At 52.6% G+C, this 21199-nt stretch overlaps 10 protein-coding genes across 10 annotated transcripts; 3 read left to right on the top strand and 7 right to left on the bottom strand.

Moving 5' to 3' along the window:
• Positions 1-559: 559 nt before the first annotated feature.
• On the bottom strand, positions 560-3450 carry Z520_10587 (uncharacterized protein; the record flags this gene model as incomplete). The annotated part of the gene is made up of 2 exons (XM_016781079.1): positions 560-2675; positions 2723-3450. The coding sequence occupies 2 exons, from the start codon at positions 3448-3450 to the stop codon at positions 560-562; spliced, it is 2844 nt and encodes a 947-aa protein (XP_016627804.1).
• Positions 3451-4586: 1136 nt separating this feature from the next.
• On the top strand, positions 4587-5368 carry Z520_10586 (protein yop1; the record flags this gene model as incomplete). The annotated part of the gene is made up of 4 exons (XM_016781078.1): positions 4587-4637; positions 4792-5007; positions 5062-5125; positions 5187-5368. 4 exons carry the CDS (start codon positions 4587-4589, stop codon positions 5366-5368), a joined length of 513 nt encoding a protein of 170 aa, XP_016627803.1.
• Positions 5369-5815: 447 nt separating this feature from the next.
• Z520_10585 (uncharacterized protein) lies at positions 5816-6676 on the bottom strand (the record flags this gene model as incomplete). The annotated part of the gene is made up of 3 exons (XM_016781077.1): positions 5816-6012; positions 6090-6390; positions 6623-6676. 3 exons carry the CDS (start codon positions 6674-6676, stop codon positions 5816-5818), a joined length of 552 nt encoding a protein of 183 aa, XP_016627802.1.
• Positions 6677-7522: 846 nt separating this feature from the next.
• Z520_10584 (uncharacterized protein) lies at positions 7523-9187 on the top strand (the record flags this gene model as incomplete). Its single annotated transcript, XM_016781076.1, has 2 exons — positions 7523-7680; positions 7735-9187. 2 exons carry the CDS (start codon positions 7523-7525, stop codon positions 9185-9187), a joined length of 1611 nt encoding a protein of 536 aa, XP_016627801.1.
• Positions 9188-9840: 653 nt separating this feature from the next.
• On the top strand, positions 9841-11244 carry Z520_10583 (uncharacterized protein; the record flags this gene model as incomplete). The annotated part of the gene is made up of 2 exons (XM_016781075.1): positions 9841-9960; positions 10063-11244. 2 exons carry the CDS (start codon positions 9841-9843, stop codon positions 11242-11244), a joined length of 1302 nt encoding a protein of 433 aa, XP_016627800.1.
• A 281-nt stretch (positions 11245-11525) lies between these two features.
• On the bottom strand, positions 11526-12347 carry Z520_10582 (uncharacterized protein; the record flags this gene model as incomplete). The annotated part of the gene is made up of 3 exons (XM_016781074.1): positions 11526-12056; positions 12131-12223; positions 12285-12347. 3 exons carry the CDS (start codon positions 12345-12347, stop codon positions 11526-11528), a joined length of 687 nt encoding a protein of 228 aa, XP_016627799.1.
• An 805-nt stretch (positions 12348-13152) lies between these two features.
• On the bottom strand, positions 13153-13341 carry Z520_10581 (uncharacterized protein; the record flags this gene model as incomplete). Its single annotated transcript, XM_016781073.1, has 1 exon — positions 13153-13341. One exon carries the CDS (start codon positions 13339-13341, stop codon positions 13153-13155), a length of 189 nt encoding a protein of 62 aa, XP_016627798.1.
• A 1243-nt stretch (positions 13342-14584) lies between these two features.
• Z520_10580 (uncharacterized protein) lies at positions 14585-15112 on the bottom strand (the record flags this gene model as incomplete). The annotated part of the gene is made up of 1 exon (XM_016781072.1): positions 14585-15112. The coding sequence occupies one exon, from the start codon at positions 15110-15112 to the stop codon at positions 14585-14587; it is 528 nt and encodes a 175-aa protein (XP_016627797.1).
• Positions 15113-15163: 51 nt separating this feature from the next.
• Z520_10579 (uncharacterized protein) lies at positions 15164-16012 on the bottom strand (the record flags this gene model as incomplete). Its single annotated transcript, XM_016781071.1, has 1 exon — positions 15164-16012. The coding sequence occupies one exon, from the start codon at positions 16010-16012 to the stop codon at positions 15164-15166; it is 849 nt and encodes a 282-aa protein (XP_016627796.1).
• Positions 16013-17275: 1263 nt separating this feature from the next.
• On the bottom strand, positions 17276-19568 carry Z520_10578 (uncharacterized protein; the record flags this gene model as incomplete). The annotated part of the gene is made up of 2 exons (XM_016781070.1): positions 17276-18564; positions 19295-19568. The coding sequence occupies 2 exons, from the start codon at positions 19566-19568 to the stop codon at positions 17276-17278; spliced, it is 1563 nt and encodes a 520-aa protein (XP_016627795.1).
• Positions 19569-21199: the final 1631 nt, after the last annotated feature.

The following is a 21199-nucleotide window of genomic DNA, read 5'->3' as shown; positions in this document are numbered from 1 at the left end:
TACTTGATTCGCTTGGTACACACCTAACACGACGACTTGCCCCCTTTTCCCAGCTCATCCCTTTTACAATGATTCTATTCTTCTTCATTTAACGAGACTAAAACCTCATCAACGACAACAAGGACTTGCGCTCTCCAAGAAGTTGCTATAAGAAACAAAGGATTTGGACACCCATGCAAAACCGTTTCCCAAGATTCAACACACTGAAACGTAAACCTGCCACCAAGCCGTTGGCCCAAGAAGATACAGCCAACCCGTTCGCAGATTCCGGGTATCAAAGGTGCAAAAGGAAACACTCCTCCATCATATCAACCATGTTTTGGTCACCAACAGGTGCTTCGGACTGGGACCTCCTGCCGCGAAGAAATGTACCCTGAAAACCACACTCCGTGCCGCCACTAGAAATACCCATGGACCGTTTCCTTAAAACCGTCCCTGTCATCCCGTCGTGCAGCTCGTTCAAAATCGTCGGATTATATCCCCGTCCCACATTCCTCCAGTACATGTGATTAAGGGTCAACAGCGTCTGGTCGCTGAGCATAATTATGTCGATCTCTCATTAGGCCAATACGACCAGACCCATGGCTGGGTCGGCCGGATCGCTGCTGAGAAGCCAGTCTCTCTTGTTGAACTTTCTGGCCTCTTTCTCTGCTTCGATGTCGACATCGAGCCCAAGGTCAATCCCACTGTCGTCATGATTGCCAGGGGCGCGGTGCTTGACTGGACTGCTGAGGCCGGTATGAAAACTAGGCAGGTCTAAAGGGCCACCGCGTCGTAGTTCATCAAGCTCCGCGTCGGTTTCGTCGTCATCAATCTCCTGACCCGCTTGCTGCTCGACGCTGGCCACTGGAAGGGTAGGTGAACGGCCCGGAGCCATTTCCAGTTTTACTGACTTGCGTGAATCGGGTCCAGCTGGAGCATCGCCGTTTGCGTCAACATCCTGGACCGCCCTCTTTCTCTTCGTGCCATGGAGAGGTACGCCCGGTTGAGTTTGAGCCTCCTCACGCTTCTCCCGCTCTCTCTCGTCTGCAAGCTTCTGACTCTGCGAGTCCATGAGCAATCCTTCCATCTGCGTCATCCAGTCGAGCATTTGCGTGGTGAACGACTCCACGAACCACCATGATTGATAGCTGTGAGCACCACCTTGTCCCATTTGCATCATGACACTCCTCCACAGCCTTGTGTGCCAGTTGATCATGCATTGAGGGTGGTGGCCGTCGAAAAGTTGGGGCAATCGCTCCAGCCAACTGATCCACCGCTCGAGCAAAGAAGTAGGTGCGTCGCTGGACTCTGGGAGCAGGATGCCGTCGCAAGGGTCGGCACTGTCGTTAATAAAAGTTGCATATGCGCTAGCTGGGTCTTCTTCCGCTGCGTGGACCAATGCGTCATCGATGGGATTAATAAGAGGCCTCATGTCGTGCTTCAACATGCCCAGCATCTTCTCGAGACTTTCGGGTGGGGGCATGCTATCCTCTAGTAGACGATCGGGATCAACAATGGACATCAGATCAAGCCACATCTGAGTTCTCTGTTGGGGGTCTTCAAGCATTCGACTCAGTTGTAACGTAGCCGCGTTGGCGCCCTTGAGCTTCTTCAGCACGTGCACAAACCTGGCTGCAGGAACGATCTTCGCGACAATAACGTGAACAGGGCATTTTTCTTCAAATGCCGAGATGAGGTGGCTAACCAGGCGCGATCCGATGCGGTCGAACACATTCCAAACAACCTCGGGCACATTCTGTATTGCTAAAGGAGCAATGAATCGGACAATCTGCTTATACATGCGCATATCGCACTCCTGGATCCATGGAGCCAAGCAGGGCATCGAAAACAACTTGGAGACCGGAACAGTCATCTTCCCATTGAAAGCAGAGTGGTGGTTGAAGAACGGCTTCTCCTTGCATTTGCGAAAGGCATCAATGACATCGATGCAGTATGAACGGTAGAGATGGAACAAGGCCTTGGCGATCGACGCGTCATAATTCTCTCCCTCGAGGTAAGGATGGATATCGGGAAAGTCAATAGGTGTATCTTGGGACGAAGTAGACGGCTGAGAAAGTGAATTGAGTGTTGGCATACCCAGGTAAGTCGCCATGCTAGCTGGGAGATGTTGACGAATTGAAGGAAGCGCAACGACGACATTCGTAGGCATGGACTTGACGGGGAAGCGGATGGTTGGCGTGTTGATATACTTGCAATCCAGCCGCTCAGCCTGAGACTCTACAGACACTGGCGTCTCATCCTCAGCGACGTCAGCTTCCTTGGACAAGAACGCAGCACTCGGGGCAGGGAAGTCGGCTGTCTCCATGGTTGCTCGTGACATAGGACGATCGATAGGAGGAGTCACGTTGGCCTTGAATATTTTGTTTGCCTCCTGGACTGATCCGTGTCTTTCATGCTGGTTGCCGCTTGATGTTCCAGGCCGTTCAGGTACAAGAGCATATTGTCGATCATCATCATCCATGATTAGCGATAGATCCACGTAGTGATATTTCGATTCGCCTCGAACTCCTAATCTTCTGGTCTGGACATTGGGAAAGATGATGCGGACTAGTTTCCCGAACGACGCTGGGTTCAGTGTCGGAACTCGCTCATTACCACAGCGCTCCGTGTATCTCGTAAATACGCGGTCGCGACGCACGGAGTTTGAAGAACGTTGACAGTTTTCTTGGAGCCTACAAATATAAGCCAGGGCCGCAGGCTCCCTCAAAGGAGAACTTACCAAAGCATAGCAAACACTTGTTTTGCTTTTTCAGATTTGCCCCCAGCACCTTCATTCTTTTGAACCTCCACGGCAACTTCCTTGAGACTTTTGCCCTGGTACTGTGCTAGTAGTCGCCGCAGCTCTTGGTCGTTAGCCACGCTGGAAGCCGTACCCTTTCTTCTCTTGGCCCCGCCATTCTCGTTGTTTGAATCTTCCGGCGCAGGTGAGCCTTCGAACTGTTCAGAATGATGCCGCATATGATGCAAATGTTGAGGAGCGACAGCATATGGCGGCAAGCCGTGAGGATACTGCATAGGGTAGTGCTGCATCTCCTGGAATGCATGTTGTGACATGGGACGCATCTCATGTTGCGGCATTCCTGTGTTGGGGTCTATCGGTTGTTGATGAAGATGCGGTGGCATATTGTGTTGGTAATGCATGAGCATATCTTCAGGGTTAGGACCATACATGCCAGCAGCGGGGTGAGTGCCATGTTGCATGAAGAAGGTGTTTTGGTCTAAAGGCATGTTCGGCTCGTCTGGTGGTGGTGGTTGTTGTTGTTGTTGTTGTGGGTGGTGTGTATGCGCAGGTGGTTGGAAGGCGCTACCCACGCCGATGGACTGTAGGCTAGTTGTCGAGCCTCTGGATTTTGGCCGTTGTCTCTCTCTATTACTTGCGTTATTTGCATGTGTAGGATCTTGCTGGTCTGGAGTTTCCTCCATGGGGAGGGTCGGCGACTGCGCCATTCCGAACTGTGGCGGATTAGCTCGACGTCACGACAAAAACAAACAACTGATCATACATATTCAGGGCCCAAACTCTGTCACGGGGAAGAGGATGTTTTGTTGCTCGCTATAGATATGGTGGGAAGGCAGCTCGCTGGTAATTTGGCCGATCACAACATGGCATTTGAGCGCTGATGTTTTCGTGGATCAGATCTGTTGCGGAAGTGCGCGGACGTGTATCTCGCTTGTTGAGCGATCGCGAGAAAAGATAGTGAATCTCCAGGTGCTGGTGAAGATGTCACGTATGCAATCGACGAGCTTGACTGCGATGGATCACTTCAAGCGCGGTGGCTGTTAGTCCATGTCGCTGGTTTGTGTTGAGAGTAACAGCCCGATTCGAGTTCGACAAAGGTTGTTGCCAGAGAAACAGTTTGCCAAGCCAAACATTGGGCTCCGGTCTGACAGCCACAGGATACTGCAAAACTTGGTTGTATCTATCCGTCAGACAGCATCATCTCCTCATTGGTTCATGGCGGAATTTATTTGCGCCGCCTGTGGATGCACACCATGCGAACCTAGTATTATTACGTCAACCACCAGGATTTGGCCTCTGGCTCTGGGTGCCTCTCAGTCTGGCAGCAGTGCAGCGGTGGTAATACTAGTACCGAGTACCTCCCTCGCCTCCTAGGATTTACTTGGAGCAGGTGAGTGACGAGGTGCAGGTGCCAGAGTCAGGCGGGACTTTGTGGCAGTGAGCGCCGCTGTCATCACCGCGAGTGGCACCCAAGTGGCCAGCTGCACTTAGCTGACTAGCACCTGGACTGAGACGCCCACCAGCCTGCCAGCTGCTGCCAGCTGCCGCCAGCTCCCACCAAGCAGCTGCCTGCCCACCTGCTGCTACCTGTCGCCTGGGTTTGTACTGTAGGTCATGCATTCACCAAACGGACCAACGTCACCTCCTGCCCCCTGGGCCACCAGCACCACCAGGGGGTTTAAACCACATCATCTCTCCCACTACTGCACCTCTCTTCCCACTCGCACATTTCGTTTGCACTGAGATATTACCAGCAATTCAGACTCATTTCCACTCTTCATTCCACAAATCCATCCGCATCAATCTACATTCCCCGTAGAGATACCAACTTATCATTGTCAAAATGTCGTTCCAGGACAAAGCGCAGCATCAGATCTCGCAGATCGATAAGGAAGTATGTGAGGGCACATGTCAATTCCAGGCTGCCAACTCCCACCGTTTCCTACCATTTGACATCACCCATCTTCTCGCTCTCTTATGAGGGCATCGTCGTCGTCTCATCTCGCAATGTCGACAAACGTGAGTGAGCTAATTGATGGTGCCTGCAGCTCTCCAAGTATCCTATGCTCAACAACTTTGAGAAACAGACCAATGTTCCCAAGGTCTACGCTTTCCTCGGCTTGATCGGCCTCTACTTCTTCCTCGTCTTCTTCAACATTGGAGGCGAGTTCCTCGTCAACTTCGCCGGCTTCATCATCCCGGGATACTACTCTCTCGAAGCTCTGTTCAGTAGCAGTAAAGTTGACGATACGCAGTGGTTGACGGTATGTGTCTCTTCCGACATTTTCCGATTCCAGCCATACTGACCATTATTCTAGTACTGGGTTGTGTACGCCTTCCTTACTGTTCTTGAGAGCATGGTCAATGCCGTCTACTGGTTCCGTAAGTCCATGCGCAGGCTAGCCCCTCGCACAGGTCAGTACTAACCATCTGTGATCAACAGCCTTCTACTACGTCTTCAAATTCATCCTGATCTTGTGGATGGCCCTTCCAATGACCAACGGGGCCCAGATCGTCTTCCACTCTTTCCTCCAGCCGATTTTCTCTCGTTTCTTCCAACAACCATCTGCCTCCACCTCTGCCGATGTCCGAGGCAAGGCCGACGCTGCTTTCAAAAGCCAGTAAACGTCTCAAGGAATCTCACCGTAACTTCGTGCGAGAATTAAGAGCGATCGCTGCCGTTTGATGCGGCTCGAGCACAATACGGCAAGGTTTTTGGCATTATGACAACGATTGGAACACATTCCAGAACGAGATCCGGTGGGAGGTGGATTCACGGGAAACAATGCTGTGTGGAAGTTGCAGCGCGATGACCTACAAGTTGCTCACGAAAGCTAAATCATATCATTATGAACTTTCTCGATAGACCTGTTGACTTATGTCTTGGTGGTGGCAATGGCTCTCAAGGGATCAGTTGAGGCAAGTTGTTGATCACAGGTAGGAAGGTGTCAATTGAGGTTCGAGCCAATGAAATACTCCAAAAAAAAAACCAGCGACTTTTCTTTGCTCTATAATTTGTATCTCTAAGGAGAATGCATTTGTCTTGCCGATGTGCTCTGCACCTCCCTAGCCTTAACTCCATCCTCCCACAAACCCCCTCTCCACACTTTCCTGTTGCTTGGGATTGACAAATATCCTGTACGGAAATGGGTTCTGATCACTCGTGGTAATGGGAGGAATGTGATCCTTGTCTCTGTTCACTATTGCGACGATCTTCATCGCCGTCTTCTGTAAGGAAGATTCCATAGCACGGCGGACTTTGATGCGGTCTGCCAGAGAAATCGATAGGTTAGTAACACGAAAAGCTGTCGCACGGCACATGAGAGAACGAGAAGGATAGTCTTACCCGCTTCACTTCTAGGTCTTGCGACAATGACCTGTACACACCACTCCTCCCAACATACTTCCTCCTCTGTTTGTCCTCCGCCTCCTAACCGGCCCAACCAGCCCGTCGTGATTCCTGTTTTCCTCCGTTTGCGATCGTAAAATCGCACTACGATCTCGCCGCGAGAACCACCTGCGGCTGCTGATGGGCTTGTCGCTGAGAATTGCGGTGTCAACTGAGAGATGAGCAAGTCTGCGTGAGAGTCGATTGCCGTTGAGATTTCGGGCGGCTCGAGAATTGAAGGGAGTGTGACGGGAAGAGACTGCGTTGAGTGCGAGGTGTGAGTATGGGAGAGAGAGGAGGCATTCGGGGTGTAGAGAGAGGGTCGAATGGGTGGGAAGTAACGGTGAAAGAATATCGTGTGTAGGACTCCTGTTATCAAGAACGTAATTGTGAGTGATTCCAGTCTCTTGTAAGAAAGTAGAGCAGAAGGGTTCCTCCTGACTCGCAGGTTTGGGGCCAGACGACACCGTACCTTTAACTATGTCCCTTACAAATGTTTGGTCTGCGAATACCTCAAGGATGTATTCGCGATGGCCCTGGTCCATGATCGCAAGCAGCAATCTTCGTGCGCAAGTGTACTGGAATCGATTTCGACTGCCAAATGGTGGGGTTTTTCTGGTAGAGTGGTGGTACGCTCAGCGGAATACGAGTAGGAGAGAGCAAAGGAGGTGGCAGCCAGCTAAGTGGCGCCTGGGACAGAGCTGTTGTTCAAGACATGGTCGTTCACAGGCTGCAACAAGCGTGCATTCAGCATCGGCGGACTGGTCGCTGCGGTATGACTCTGAAGAAAGCCACGATGAGGTGCATGAAGACTCTTTGAACTGTTCCTTCCATGGTGGGGTCCAGCGGGCAGGAATGGTCATTCTCGGCTAGGAGAGGTTCTTCGCCAGGCGCTATTCAGCCGGTTAAAAGGGCCCTTGGAACAACCAAGAAAGCACTCATTATTACGTAGTTGTGCCAGTAAGAAGAGCCTTGCTGACAACCCGGGTCATCTGCTCATTATTGGCTCACGGGCTGCTCATGGGTTGGCCTTTACACCCAGCCTCTAGTATCTACGCCCAGCCCAGCCGTTTGTCCACTCTCCCCAAATCCATCCCCGACCAAAAAGCCCATGCTCCTGCTCGGGTACTGGGGATGACTGGTGCTACTTTTCGAGCCTTCAGCCGAGGCACCGCCACAATCTTCATCCGACCCATTTCGACATATGTGATCAATTGAGTCAATAGAGCTGCGACGTGAATCTGCCTGCTCCCTTGGCTATCCTGCCCTTGCTCGGGACGCTCATTCAGAGCCCTCCATCTCTCTCTCTCTGCGCTCTTCGCGATCATGTCCTATTCAGCGGACAACTTGTACCTGAGATAAGGTGCACAGAATCCCTCACATTGGTCAAAATGATATCAGCCACACGCCGCTGGCTGAAGCGGCATCGCACTGGGATAGCCATCGGCGCTGGCGTTGTTGGCGCGACGTATCTGGCCGCCCAGTATGTCTTCGGAAAGATCAATGAAGCGCGAGAGCGCATGCAGATGGACAAGATTGCAAAGGAGAAGTAAGAGAATCACGCCTTCGTTCACCGAATATAGACTGACTGTGTCTGACCCAGCATTCGGCGCCGATTCGAACAAAATCAAACAGACTGTACAATTACAGTCCTCGCCTTACTACCCACCCTGACCGAGAACATCCTGGAAGACCTCCCTGTCGAACAACTGACTCATGAGCTGCAACAGAAGAAGGCCGAGAGATTGGCACGTGCCTCAGGAGAAGGGAAATCCGAAGCCTCGAGCATGTATGAGGGCGATACGGCAAGCATGTCCAGCTTTCAGACGGGCAGCTTTATACACGCCAGCCAATTCCAGGGCGATGCGAGTCAGTCAACCGGGTCTCGTCGGACAAAGGCTCAACTTTGGAATGAATTGAAAGTGACTTCCATCACGAGAGCATTCACATTGATTTACAGTCTGTCTCTCCTCATAATCCTCACGAGAATACAGTTGAACCTCCTCGGTCGACTAAACTACCTATCTTCGGTCATTTCGTTGGCCCAGCCTCCGCCACCCGGAAGAGCGGACTCGATTTCGTTGGAAGATCATGATGACGGGGCCGCAGGGGCCGGCTTTGGGAACGACTTTGAAACAAACAGGAGATATTTGACATTTTCCTGGTTTTTGCTGCACAAGGGCTATGCACAGATTATGTCAAAAGTCAGGGAAGCAGTTGAGGAAGTATTTGGGGGCATCTCTCCGAGCGAAGGATTAACAGCCACTCGACTCAGCGATTTGGTCCTCGATGTCCGAAAGCGCGTTGAGGGCGGTTCTGAGCAAGAGAGATATGCTACCAGATGGCTACCCTACGTCTTACCGCCCAAAGAGGAGGAAGAAGCAGTGTTGATAGAGTCCGGGGTGATCACTCCGCCCGTAACCTCCCCGGGCTCCGACGCTCAGGAACCCGAGAAGGGCGAACATCAAGAACACCCCATTCATATCGATACGTCGACAGGACCATTGCGGCAGCTTCTCGACGAGACCGCCGATCTGATTGACTCGCCAACATTCACGAGGATCCATACCCTGCTTCTCGGTTCCATGTTTTCGCATCTAATCGACACTCGTGTTATTGCCCAACTATATCCACAACCGAGGCAACACTCCCCGTCTTCGTCCATGTCTAGCGCACAGCAGCCGCGCATTCAGGAGCTCGACTCTGCTGTCACAGTCGTGCCGGGGGAGCCCCGGGTCAAGCTTGCCAATATTCTGGCAATCATCACACGCCAGGCACATGCGATCGGGAATGGGAACAACCCTCCCAACGAATATGTATCTACAGCAGAGGCCGAGGTCAGGGAGCTCGAAGCTTTCGCGGCTGTCATCTATGCCAGCAACTTGGACCAGAGTCTGGAGGAGAATCGGCCAAATACTGGCGATAGCGGGTTAAGGGCAGCAGGCGGAGTTGGCGTGAGTGACGTCGGTGCTGAGCCGGTGGATGAATTGATTGAAAGTAAATTGGAAAGTGCATGGACAAAGGTTGCGGGCAGTTCAAGCTTCTCGTCGCGATGATGCGCCTTATGGGACCGGCTATGATACTCTTGAGAAAGAATAAGCAGGGGAAGCGATTTTGGCATTACAAAGGTCACGATCATGACCGTCAAGGGCACCATTTGTTTGACCAAAGGACATCTTGTCAGCATTTCTGGTGACAATAGAAGCGAGACAGAGACTAATCTATGCTACGACACGAGGCTGAAAATGGGCCGCGTAGAAGAAGTTCGAAGCGTGGCCGACGCCCAAAACTTGGAGCCCTCACATCCCACACTATCTAGCTAGGTATGATATCTCAGGACTCCGCAATGCAGAACGGATGACACCAGCTCCAAGCTCACATTGTGGCCGGGAAACTTTCTTTTTGGTGTGCTCCTTCGAAGGTGATTTAGTTTCTACTCGTAATTTGCTTATGTGGAATCCCCCTGGCCACGGAGCCTGGTCTTTGCGCCGATTTGCCGACCACCAAAAAAGTTGTTGACATCTGTCTTTCCAGAAACTCAATGCAACAGTCGCCAGGCTCCGCTCGACGACGACGAAGCGCTACGTATGGCCTTGACACTTCCCTAGAAATTCCCCTCCGTGAGGTCCCCTAAGGCCGCCTTCTTCTTCGTCGTCGTCCAACTACCCCAGACCCTCCTGGTGAGGCTCATGAAGTCGCCGACGTCGTCATGGATCGACCTATTGGTATGGGCGGTCACTTTACAACTGTGTTTAAAGACGACCAGTGGTTCCAATGGCGCCTGGTGCCCTTCATCTTGATCTGGGCTGCGTTTGCGGTCTTGTTGCTGGTACGCATTCATTTCCTTTCCCCCAATTCCTCTCCCCCTCTTACGATCCTCTTGCTCCTGGGTTATTACTCGACCTAGGTACTGACCGCTGGGGAAATTCAGATATGGATATTCGTCACCCTCTTCGTCCCCCACCCACGCAAACCCCGCCCGTCCGAGAAGAAATACATAACGGTCGACAAGACCGGCGACGTGACAGATCCCGAACCGCTGCCGTGTTGGTACGACGAGGTGCTACGGAAATATGTCCAGCGCAGGCAAGAGGATCCGAACAAGGAAATTGACTTGGAGAAGGAGATCGAGATGGAGCCGGCCGAGGTGTTCATGACGCTGGTCATTCCGGCGTTCAATGAGGAGGACCGGTTGACGGGGATGCTGGAGGAGGCGGTGACATTTCTCGAGACCGAGTATGGAACTGGGACATCATCTTCCACCACGTCGTCGTCGTCGGAGGGACAAACACAGGACGCCAACGGTCCGCGGCGCAGGAAGGCAAACGGCGATGCTACTACTACTACGTCCGCTTCGCAGTCGAGGAGAGATGAACCCCTACGAGGCTGGGAAATCGTGCTCGTCGACGACGGCTCCACAGACGACACCCTCCTGACCGCGCAAACTTTTGCACGCAAACACATCCTCCACCCGCACCCGCGCCGCGACTCCGGTCCCTGGACGCATCGGTCCGAAAGTGGTGTGAAAATCCCCCCGGGGTCCATCCGCATGGTCTCGCTGGAGGAAAACCGCGGCAAAGGCGGCGCCGTCACGCACGGCATGCGCCATGCCCGCGGCGCATACGTCGTCTTCGCCGACGCGGACGGGGCGTCCAAGTTTTCCGACCTCGAAAAGTTGGTGAGGGCGTGTCGGGACATCGAAGACCCCGATGGGAGAGGCATTGCGGTCGGGTCGAGGGCGCACCTGGTCGACTCGGAGGTCGTGGTGAAGCGCTCCAAGATCCGGAACTTCCTCATGCGCTGCTTCCACCTGTTGCTCTGGGTCATGACACCCCCCGCCACGGCCCGCATCAAGGACACGCAGTGCGGCTTCAAGCTGTTCTCCCGCCCCACGCTGCCTTATATTATTCCCCATATGCACATGGAAGGTTGGATCTTTGACGTCGAAATGCTCATGTTGGCCGAGTTTGCAAATATCCCCGTGGCAGAGGTCGCCGTCGGCTGGAGGGAGGTCACGGGCAGCAAGTTGAATCTGGTCAGGGACTCTCTGGGCATGGCCTGGGGGTTGGCGATATTGAGGTTTTGTTGGGGCACGGGAATCTTTAGGCGGTGATGGTGATATGCATCGGTCCTGGGACGGAGCTCTGTTCGTCAGTAAACTCACAAAATGTAGAGAGGTCTTATCACAAGCGCAAATATTACATTTTCACCGTTCGATCCTGCAAAGTCTGGTGCTCATGAAACTTCGTGGATCTTCGACGGAACTTGAACGAGAGGCTCTCATGCCCACCGAGCGGCCTTGGCGTATCTGTAATTCATTGCGTTTGAAGACGTAGACAAAGGCCGCAAAGGGGGATCAGAACCTCCCAAGTCGTCTCTGTCGTGCAATACAATCTATGAGGGATCCTTGTTGAGCACGTCTTTCCACTTCTTCGCTATTTCCATCCCCTGTGCCAACGTCCCGACACGCGCATCGATCGCAAAGCCCTTGGCCTCAAGGTCTGCTAGCTCGTTCCACAAGTTGTCCAAAGGCAATGTAAAGCATTCTATATACTCACTCTCCTCTAATTCGGGCTTCAAGTTCTCCTCTTGATTCCTCGGGTCGCGCATGTCCACCTCCACAAAAATCATTTTCGTGTTCGTATTGCAGAAACCCGGGTCATTAAACATCAAGATCCCTTCGGCGGCTTTGGCATCAGAGGGTATGGTGGCGATGTAGCCCGTCTCCTCTTTCAGCTCGCGTATAGCGGCGTCGGCGGGGGATTCCCCGGGGTCGATAAGGCCTGAGGGGACCTCGATGGTGACTTTGTCGACGGCGGGGCGGAATTGCTTCTGAAGCAGCAGCGAGGGGCCTTTGGTGGATTTGGGGTCGTTGAGGATAGCTACCACGCCGACGGCGTCGACTTCAACGTTTTTAGGTCTCGTCTGCAGCATCGAGTCAACTTTCCCAGTGTCTTCTTAGGGCCGGCTGAGGCAACTCGGCGGGAATTTCAATTGACCTGTCGCTCGGCTGATTCCCACAGTCTTTGCTTTCCCGATGGGTCCTCATATGTGATTTTCTTCAGGGTAATCCATTTCGCCTCATTTGTATTCTAGCGCCCTTTTCAGCAATCAGCCACACGGCTTTGTATAGTGCGGGTCGTGTGACCTTACCATCGGTTCGATCGAGAGGTTTTTGGCCATCAGCGGCGAGTACGTCGACATTTTGTCCGCCATCTTGGGCGAACAGAGACGATTGACGTCCAACCTGTGACCGCCCCCCCGTATCAATGATGGTAAACGGAGAGTCAACATGCCACTTCCAGGGAAGAAGGGGAGAAATTGCGGCTCGCAATCAGTTTGATGGAGCAAAGGCCTCCAGAAACGCAGCCAACAATGACGTATGATGATTACTCCGATTTTTGGCAAGAGGCCCTGGCTCTCCCCTTCTCGGCCTCAGCCTTGCTGCAAGCATGCTAAAGGTACCGAACGCGAAAGCATGTGGAAAAATGAAAGTCTCATTACTTGTGCCGCCGATGGATGTAGGATTTTACACCTAGAGGCAGCTCGATCACTAGGCGACCTGTGACTGCCATGGTAGACCATATCATCTTTTCCAAGAACATTGCCTGTTTTTCTTTGGTGCGTTCATCCGGCACAAAAAGAGGAAATGCAGTATGCCAGGTTCAACCGAATTGGGATCCTGCGCAGATTGACATTCCCCTTTCCCCAACTGATCTCCAAGCGCCGAGGATAGAACTCTCCCCAGAATGAAAGGAGACGCCAATTCAGCATTCCTAACCATCTTTACCGCAGGTCTCACCCACCCCTGGGCCATATCCATTCGCGAAATATGATGTGTCTTGGCACCAACACTCCCACTGCGAAGACAGTCCTTGCTTGCAAGTGTTGAGAACCGCCTCCTCAGAACATTTGATACCTTTGTTGCCGCAAGTCATCACACCGTCCTGAGAGCTACGCGACACCAGGTTAGCAAATTCAAGCCTGCCCGTGAAAGGTGACATGTGCTATGCCTGGTGTCTTACCACTCGCAGTTGTTGTAACAGTAATTACCGGTCACTCCAGGGCATGTAGGACTGGAGATTGTCATAGAGCCACCCTTGACTTTCTGACATGCTGCAATGCAGAAGTCATCCGCGTCATGATCGTTGTCAGCGCTGGCGAGGGCGAAGAGGAAGGCGAGGAACGCCAGAAGCGCTGTAATATGCATGTCGAAGTAGGGACGAAACGGGAACACGATAGGTAGGTGTTGTAGCTGGGTAAGAGTGGTTAGTGTATAGTCGAAGGTTGTGCCACAGGCCATAACGACTCACCAAGAACGTTAGCCAGTTGGATAGCCGAGAGTTGTTTGACGAGCCAGTAGGTTGCTGAGTAGTTATAACAAACTGCAGAGATTAAAGAAGAAAATGTTTTGGTATATAAAAGGCTGGATGTCACTGATACTTGGAGGTGACGAAGTGTCACGACTCGCAGCGTGAATCGACTCACACAGTGACTGCGAAGTGTCACGTACAGGTAATGCACAAAGCATCACCGGATGTAGACGTGAATGAAGTCAGTGCCATAGTGAGTGCGCGTGCTCCCTTTGGAGTATTCCTTTGTCGTCGAGCCGTCATCCAAGCAAAGCGCAGATTCAATCAAGAATAAAACCATTGATTTCTCGTCGAGGCTGTCTTGATCTTCTTGGAGTAAGCTGCCAGTATCCTCTGACGCGTGGCAATGAGAGTAAGAACTACCGCCTCTATGTTTGCCAGTCATGGAGGGAACAGCTCATGGGTGTGTGGAGATATATATGGTAAGCACATCCGCTCACACTGAAAACTTAACACCGGTATCTTGTGGGGGCGTATGCTGGTATTCGAGCGTGTAGAAGTGAACATGATGTGTCAGAGGTGATGAAGTAGTATACAACCACATAATAACCTTGTATGGAAGAAGCAAGTTGACTTTGTGAGGCTGTTGTGATGGTGGAAGAGCGCCACTGGGGGCGGAACTGAATGATTTACTGTAGCGCTTCATCCGTAGTTTATCCGAGACCTTCAAGGTGCCACTGGTACCAGCCCCTATTTCTCTCGTCTGGCGTCTCCTCGCCTGCTAGTCTCCATGCTTGTTCAGACGTCCTCCTTCATGTCAAAGATCATCGACAAGTATGGGGTTAACGGGGTCCAGACAACCTTCGATCCCACTATGCCATAATGCAGTCCAAGGAGACAGAAAGACCACATGTCAAAAATGGTGGGTGCTTTCAGCGTCCGACATCAGTCGCAACCGTTATGACCGAGCCTGTGATAGAGCGATGGCAGATGAGGTGACCGCTGGAAGAAAGGGACTCATGGTACGGTATCATTGATGGGGGGACGCTGTTTCTACCCTCCAAGTGCCTACTCAGTACAGGACAAGATCTCATACTCTACACACAACCACTCCTTCGCCCCTGTAATCTATCAACTAACCTAAACGTCCCATACACGATGATCATACTCCAGGCCCATCTTCTCCAGCTGAACAGCAACTCTGTTCTTGATCAGCCTCACCTCCTCCGAATCCTCAGCAAATTTCGTCCTCACGAGCCTCAGATTGATCCAAAACTGGTCCAACCTTGCTCTGTCATTCTGCGCATTGGCCCCCGATCGCTCAAAATGCCCACCGTACATGATTGCCTCTTGCATCTCAATCCCCTCCTTTGATAGATCCGTCAAACCAAAGGTCGTGTTATTCGCAATTTGCCACGGGGTCAGTCCATTGATGACTTGTCGATCGGAATAGCTGAGCTGGGCAGGCAGAGGCCAGGGGAGGACTCTCATCCTTATGCGATCACGACGACGACGATGGTTCAGTGTGCCTCTGCTGGGTTGAGTCTTACCGTCACCGGGATTGGGGAGCATTCGATCAATGAAATCTTGATGGCAGATATCTGGATCCAAGCGGCAAATAGCCTCCATTTCCCAACCTTCGATCTCCGTGCTGACCTGTCGAGGCATTACATTTGAGAACTTCAGTGGCCGATCAAATACATTCAGAAGCACCCGACCTTAGTTGTCCAGCTGAGGAAGGAATTCTTGAGGAGCCTTTTTCCGGCGGTTGTTGATGGGTGTATACGCCCATTCTCCGAGCGGATACAACATGAAGAGGATCTCTGGACGACCAGCACCTCTAGCAGCATTCCAATGGCGGTATTGCGCTTGGCGGATTGTGACATTCTCGCCATTCTGGAGCCAATCCGCATTGACAGCATACAAAAAATGTGTCTGATCAATCCTGACGTATTTCTCACCATTGACGGTCAACACATCAACTGCATGGCGGAGACGTGTGTTTGCGTCGGCTTGCTTGATCCAAACGACTGGTGGCAAGACCGGAGGGTGGTTGATTCGATGTATTTCTTGCTGTTCCTGCCAATCGCTTGGTATGTTTTCCAAAGCTCGTCGTTCGTCGAACTTGAATGTGCGAGGTGCAGGAATCATAGCCAAATTGCCATTCTGCGGCGTTGTCGGCTCGCAAATCGGCCTATCATCAGCTTCACGGAAGCGTGCGGCTGGAGGAACAACTTCTTCATCAACATCCAGATCTATACGCTGCGTGAGCCAAAATACTGTGGAATAGGGCACAAGACTCAGGGACACTACTATACCTTCTTCCGGTAACTGGGTGCGCTCATACGATTCCGGATGGAGGCCGACTCGCAAATGGACAGCAACACAATCGCCCAACCGCAATTCCTTGGGGGGAAACACGACCCTGGCAAATCCATGATCGTCAATGACCAGTTCGGGAGCACGTGGCTGGGGCACGCAAGGCTTCTTTGGTGGTGGTGGCGGTGGTGCTGGCATGACTACTCTCGCGCGTCCGGCCTGATCGATCTCGAGTCTCGGAGCGTCCATTTTTCTGGGGACAAAGAGGTGCGCAATATTTGTGCTTCGCGGATTGGATCTTTTGCGTACTTGTCGCGACGGCCAGATCGCATCAACAGTCTCAACGAGACAGTCCACAGGTCCTTGTCTTTGAGAAGGTTCGTTGCACAGAATTTGTCGTGATGTGGTCTTCTTTCTCTCTGTGCGCGCGAGGTAACAAGGTGATGTCCTGTGGCTGCGCCGGGGTCGAGTTCTGTTTGCGTTTGTGAAGGTCTGGTCTATCTTGTTGTCGTTCATGGCCCATCGCCGCGACGACGACGATAGAACGGCCAAGCTAGCGATCCGACGCTTTCGCAACCCAATTTGGCAGGACGACAACGACGACGGTACGTCCTCTTTGAAACAGAAGCAACAGAAGCAACGTTGGTCTGTCTCAATCTAGGGATTCACCTACGCACGAAATCACCTATATCTCGAGCCCCAGCGAGATCAATAACCATCAACATTAAGACGGAAGACCAACGAGGCAAAGACTCATACACCTTCCCGCCCCTCCATTCAGTGCAGTCCATGTTCCGAAGTCGTCCCTATTAAAACGATGCATTCACTGAAGACGAGCCCTGATGAAACATAGACCCGTGGTGGTGGTCTGTTCCGGCTCTACCACGGTAAGAAATGAAGAATATGTATATATTCACTACCCCCATTCTTGTGACGAAAAAGGGGCAATATCGAGATCGAGAGAGGCCTACCTGTGAATGGCTGGACAAAGGATCCAGCATGAGGAGCTTCACCCGGCGAAGAGACCCAGGAGCATGCGCGAGAGATCACAGAAGAGAAAAAAAGAGGAGGGAGGAGAAGCTGTGGGAAAGGAGAAATGCTCGCTGCTATCAGTACAGCAAATCAACACGGATGCGCCGTGTTGCGTTTCTCCCAAGACGGCATCAAGTCGTCCATTGAGGGGGAAAAGCGCCCCAGCATCGAAAAGAGATACGGGAGAGAATAGTCTACGCGATTTATGTATTTTCTTCTGACCTACAAAATCATACGGAGAAAGGTAAGCCAAATACGCGTTCCCTTGACTAGCTTGTAAATGGGAACAGTAAATTTATCGCATGGCCTCAGGACAGCAAAGCTTAGACGGGCAAAAGCATGTTATTCTTGGAAATGGCCTTTGTTAGGCGATTCCATTCCAATTCATCCAATCATTTGACAATACATTATGATTTTATGTTTTAATATACCTAGGTACCCATTATACACACTCGCGGTCCACCAAGCGATGCATCCAATTTAGAAATTGGCCGAAGGCGATAGATGGCCTGGCCGGTACGGCACTCTGCCCTCCATGCGTTGATGGAGAGGAACCTCTCGATCCGCGCCGCGGTAGCCTCCCTGTCCACCCTGCGGCTGCGCAGTCGCAGGTGTGGGACTTTGTCCTCCGGGCAACTCATAGGACTCCTGCGCGGAAGGTGCTGAGGGCGCAGACGGTGCCGAAGGTGCCGATGGTTGCCCGGACCAATACCCATCTTGGCCCATGTTGGCATGTTGGTAGCTTTGGTGTGACATGGGGTTGGAGACTTGGTCATCCGGCAGCTGGTGGATATTTCTCTGGTCTTCAGGTAGTTCGTTGAGATTGCCGCCAAAGTAGCCAGCTCCCGCTGCGTTTGGCCCTTGAGGGTATTGGCCGCCCGGCTGGAATTGATTGTTCCCTTGTGAGTACTCGCTCTGGTCTGAGACAGACATGTGGGAAGAGCCTTGGTTGTTGGGTGGTGAGTTAGAACCTCGGTATGCGAAGGGTACTACTCCAGGTGGAAGAAGTCGGTCTGGAGATCGAGGCGGTGGGGAAGGAATCGGAGGGGATGGTAGCTCTGAACGCGTGTCGGAACGGTTCGAGGTGTCACGGTAACCTGATGAAATTGCGGCCATGGCTCCCATACCTGCAGCTCCGCCGCCTGCGATGCCGAGGCCTGCCATGCTGGGCAGGGGCTCATCGGTGTACGGATCATGGGAGTAGGAGTCTCGTTTCCTCCGCCGCCTCATGTACCAGCTGTACCAACCGCCAAAGATAGCAGCAGCTAGAACTAGAATCCCGACACCGGCCCCTATGCCGGCTTTGGCACCTGTCGACAGACCTGAGCTGCCACCGCCGCCGCTGTTCGCTGGAAGGAGGGTCGGGGCGACGCCTGGAGTGCTTGTAAAAGTTGCTGGTGCCACGAGCGTGGTGGCGGGACTTGTCGCTATCACGACGGATGTGATGGTGGTGAAGCCTGGTTGCCCATTTGAGGTAGTTTGGAGGACTTGGGTGACGTACGAGGTGGTAGTCGTATAGGAAATCGAGGTACTGGAGGTGGTTATAACGACTGGGGCTTCACTCGTGCTTGTGGTGCTCGATTTGGACGAGGAAGACGAGGTTGAGGAAGAAGAGCTAGAGGAGGATGGTGTAGTCGAGGATGACGCTGAGGATGTTGAGGAGGTGGTGAATGTAGAGCTTGAAGTGGTTGTAGGAACTGGGCTCGGACTGGTTGTTGAACGGGTGGTGGTGGTAGTTGTTGGGGAGGAGGAGGGAGAGGAAGTTGTGGCTGAAAAATTATCCAACATTAGGGGAGGCTCACACATGCAATATGATAATAGACGCAGCGGCTGACGGTATGAAACAAACAAGCAAACAGGACTCACTAGTAGTAGTGGTGCTTGGAATCGGAGAAGTGGTAGTCGTAGTGGTGGGGGAGGGAGAAGAGGTCGTTGTTGGAGATGGAGAGGGAGAGGATGTAGTGGTAGGGGAAGAGGTAGTAGGAATGGGAGTGGTAGCTATGGTTGAAGGGGAGGTGTGAGCGGACGTCGACAAGCTAGAGGAAGTGGACAACGTGATGGAAGAGGAAGGGGGATCACTTGAGGTAGTAATACTGCTAGTAGACGATGTAGAGGGGGGAAGGCTTGAGGTGCTGCTGCTAGACGATGTAGAGGGGGAAATGCTTGAAGTGCTGCTGCTAGACGGCGTAGAGGGGGAAATACTTGAGGTGCTGCTCCTGCTGCTGCTGCTGCTAGTGGTTGAGGACGAAGGAGGGGGTATACTTGAGGAGCTGCTACTTGTGGAAAGGGTGGTTGTAGCAGAACTGGTCGTTGGAGGAGGCAGCGAGGAAGTAGTGGACAAAGTTGTAGTGACTGGAACGGTGGAGGTAGAGGACGATGTTGTGAAGCTTGTGGTAGCTGCCACGGAGCGAATGTTATAAAAGCAAACTCGCGAGCGCAATCGAGGCAAGGCTGAAGCGGTGGGGAATCAACAGCGGAAAACGGCACTGGCCAACTTACTGGTGGTGGTTGTAGTAGAAATGGTCGTTGAAGAAGGCAGCGAGGAAGTAGTGGATGACGAGGTAGAAGGTGGTGTCGTCGATGGCACTGTCGTCGAATCCGTAGTCGAAGAGGTGGCGGCGGTGGTGGTGGCGATGGCCGATGCCACCGAGCTGACTTGACTGGCCGCCGAGCTTACAGCACTCTCAGCAGAGCTCAGGACACTTGACTCGGAGCTTGCGACACTCGACTCTGAACTTGCGATACTCGACTCGGAGGCTCCAACAGTGCTCATGGCTGCGCAGGGCGGCGATCGCGCCGCAGGATATGCACTGCGACGACAATGATATCGTCGTTGAGCAGGCGGGGCAGCCTGGGGCAAGGGTAAGGCTGACGGAGCAAGAAAGAAAAAAACTGAGAAAGAGCGGGACAGCGAGGTCTTGAAGCATCAATCAAGACAGCCGTCGGGCTAGGGTCTCGCTACCGCTTGGAGGCTAGAACCTTTGGAGACCAAGGGCCAGTTGTCTGTGAGGTGTATCTGCGTATTCACGGCCGACAGCACACATGGTTGGTAGCCTTACCAGGGAAAGCGGGGTTCTTTTTTCAGCTCCCACGCCGAGATACGACACCATTGGGGTCATACAGGGTGTGATTCCGAGGGCGGGGTGTCTTGGAGCTGGCCTTTTCACGGCTTATGGCCGAATGTGTTAGCGGCCGAGGTGCATGAGGACGAGGACAAGCAAAATTGTCGGCAAGGCGTGGTGGTCCGGGGCCAATGGGACGATGACGGGAGGGAGGGACAGCGCAGTATAGGCCGGAAAAGGTCAGTCAAGGCTCATTGAGTTGATCTTGCCAAGGCAGCAGAGGCGAGCACTCAAGGTCGAAAGGGTCCCAACACGAGCAGATTAAGCGAGCCATGCAGGCTGTCGAGCGTCCGCTATTGCTCATGGTGATGGGTCAACACGAGATGCGACACGGATGACCAAGGTATGATGTGCTTGATCAGCAGCTACAGCCGAACGGAACACTGAAGGAGTCCCGTGAGCGGTGAAATAGAGGAGGCTGGGGCACTGAGGCTCTGAGATAGTGATAGTGAAACAAGAAAAGAATAAGCTTGCAGATGCAAGGGGAGGGGCAGCTGGCGGAAGGAGATGGAAGGAAAGATCGCCCAGAACAAGAGCGGATACAGTAAGCGAGAGGATGGGGAGGCTCGCATGGGATGATTGGGGGAAGAGGAAAAGGACGGAATGGAAGGGAGCAGGGCAGAGACAGAGAGGATGGAGATACCGGATTGGAGATGGAGAGAGAGAGATAGACAGAAAGATGGACAGAAGGTGTGGGTGGAAGAAAGGAAGAAAAGGACACTATTGAACCACTGACTTGCCCACAATCGCCAGACCACGGGACCCAGATGCAGTGGATGCTCCATGCTCATACCTACCTAAGAGCCATAATTAATTGATAAGTCCACTGCCTAGCGAGGGTTATCGATAAGCCCTAGGTCTAGTGGCCCAAGTCCCTCCTCATCCTCTTCCTCCCTCCATCTCTATTATTATTCCTACCAGTACTCGGTCCCCGTGGGCTGCCCGTCATGCCTATCTCTATACCTACCTGGCGAGCATAGGTAGGTAGTTAGGTGCTGTACGTGCCATGTCCATGTAATAATGCTCACCGATCCCTCTCTTCCACCTCACTTGTCCTTCCCATCCCCCCAGAACTCAATGCACTCGGCGAGCTCCGTCGACTGAACCACATTCTCTCGTCCATTGCTTCACGTGGCACCATTCACCGCACAACCTGGTGACGAGGCTGCTCTCTGTAACGTCATGTTGACTCACAGGCCAATCGTTGAGAAACCCACGCAGAATGTGTCCAGTTTTTCCAATTGCCAACATATCCCACCTGCACTTTTCCTTTCCAACCACT

This window comes from Fonsecaea multimorphosa (genome assembly GCF_000836435.1).
Source record: "Fonsecaea multimorphosa CBS 102226 unplaced genomic scaffold supercont1.31, whole genome shotgun sequence".
NCBI lineage: Eukaryota > Fungi > Ascomycota > Eurotiomycetes > Chaetothyriales > Herpotrichiellaceae > Fonsecaea > Fonsecaea multimorphosa.
Note: the sequence above shows the minus strand (reverse complement) of the source record. Positions and strands in the feature narration are given on the sequence as shown.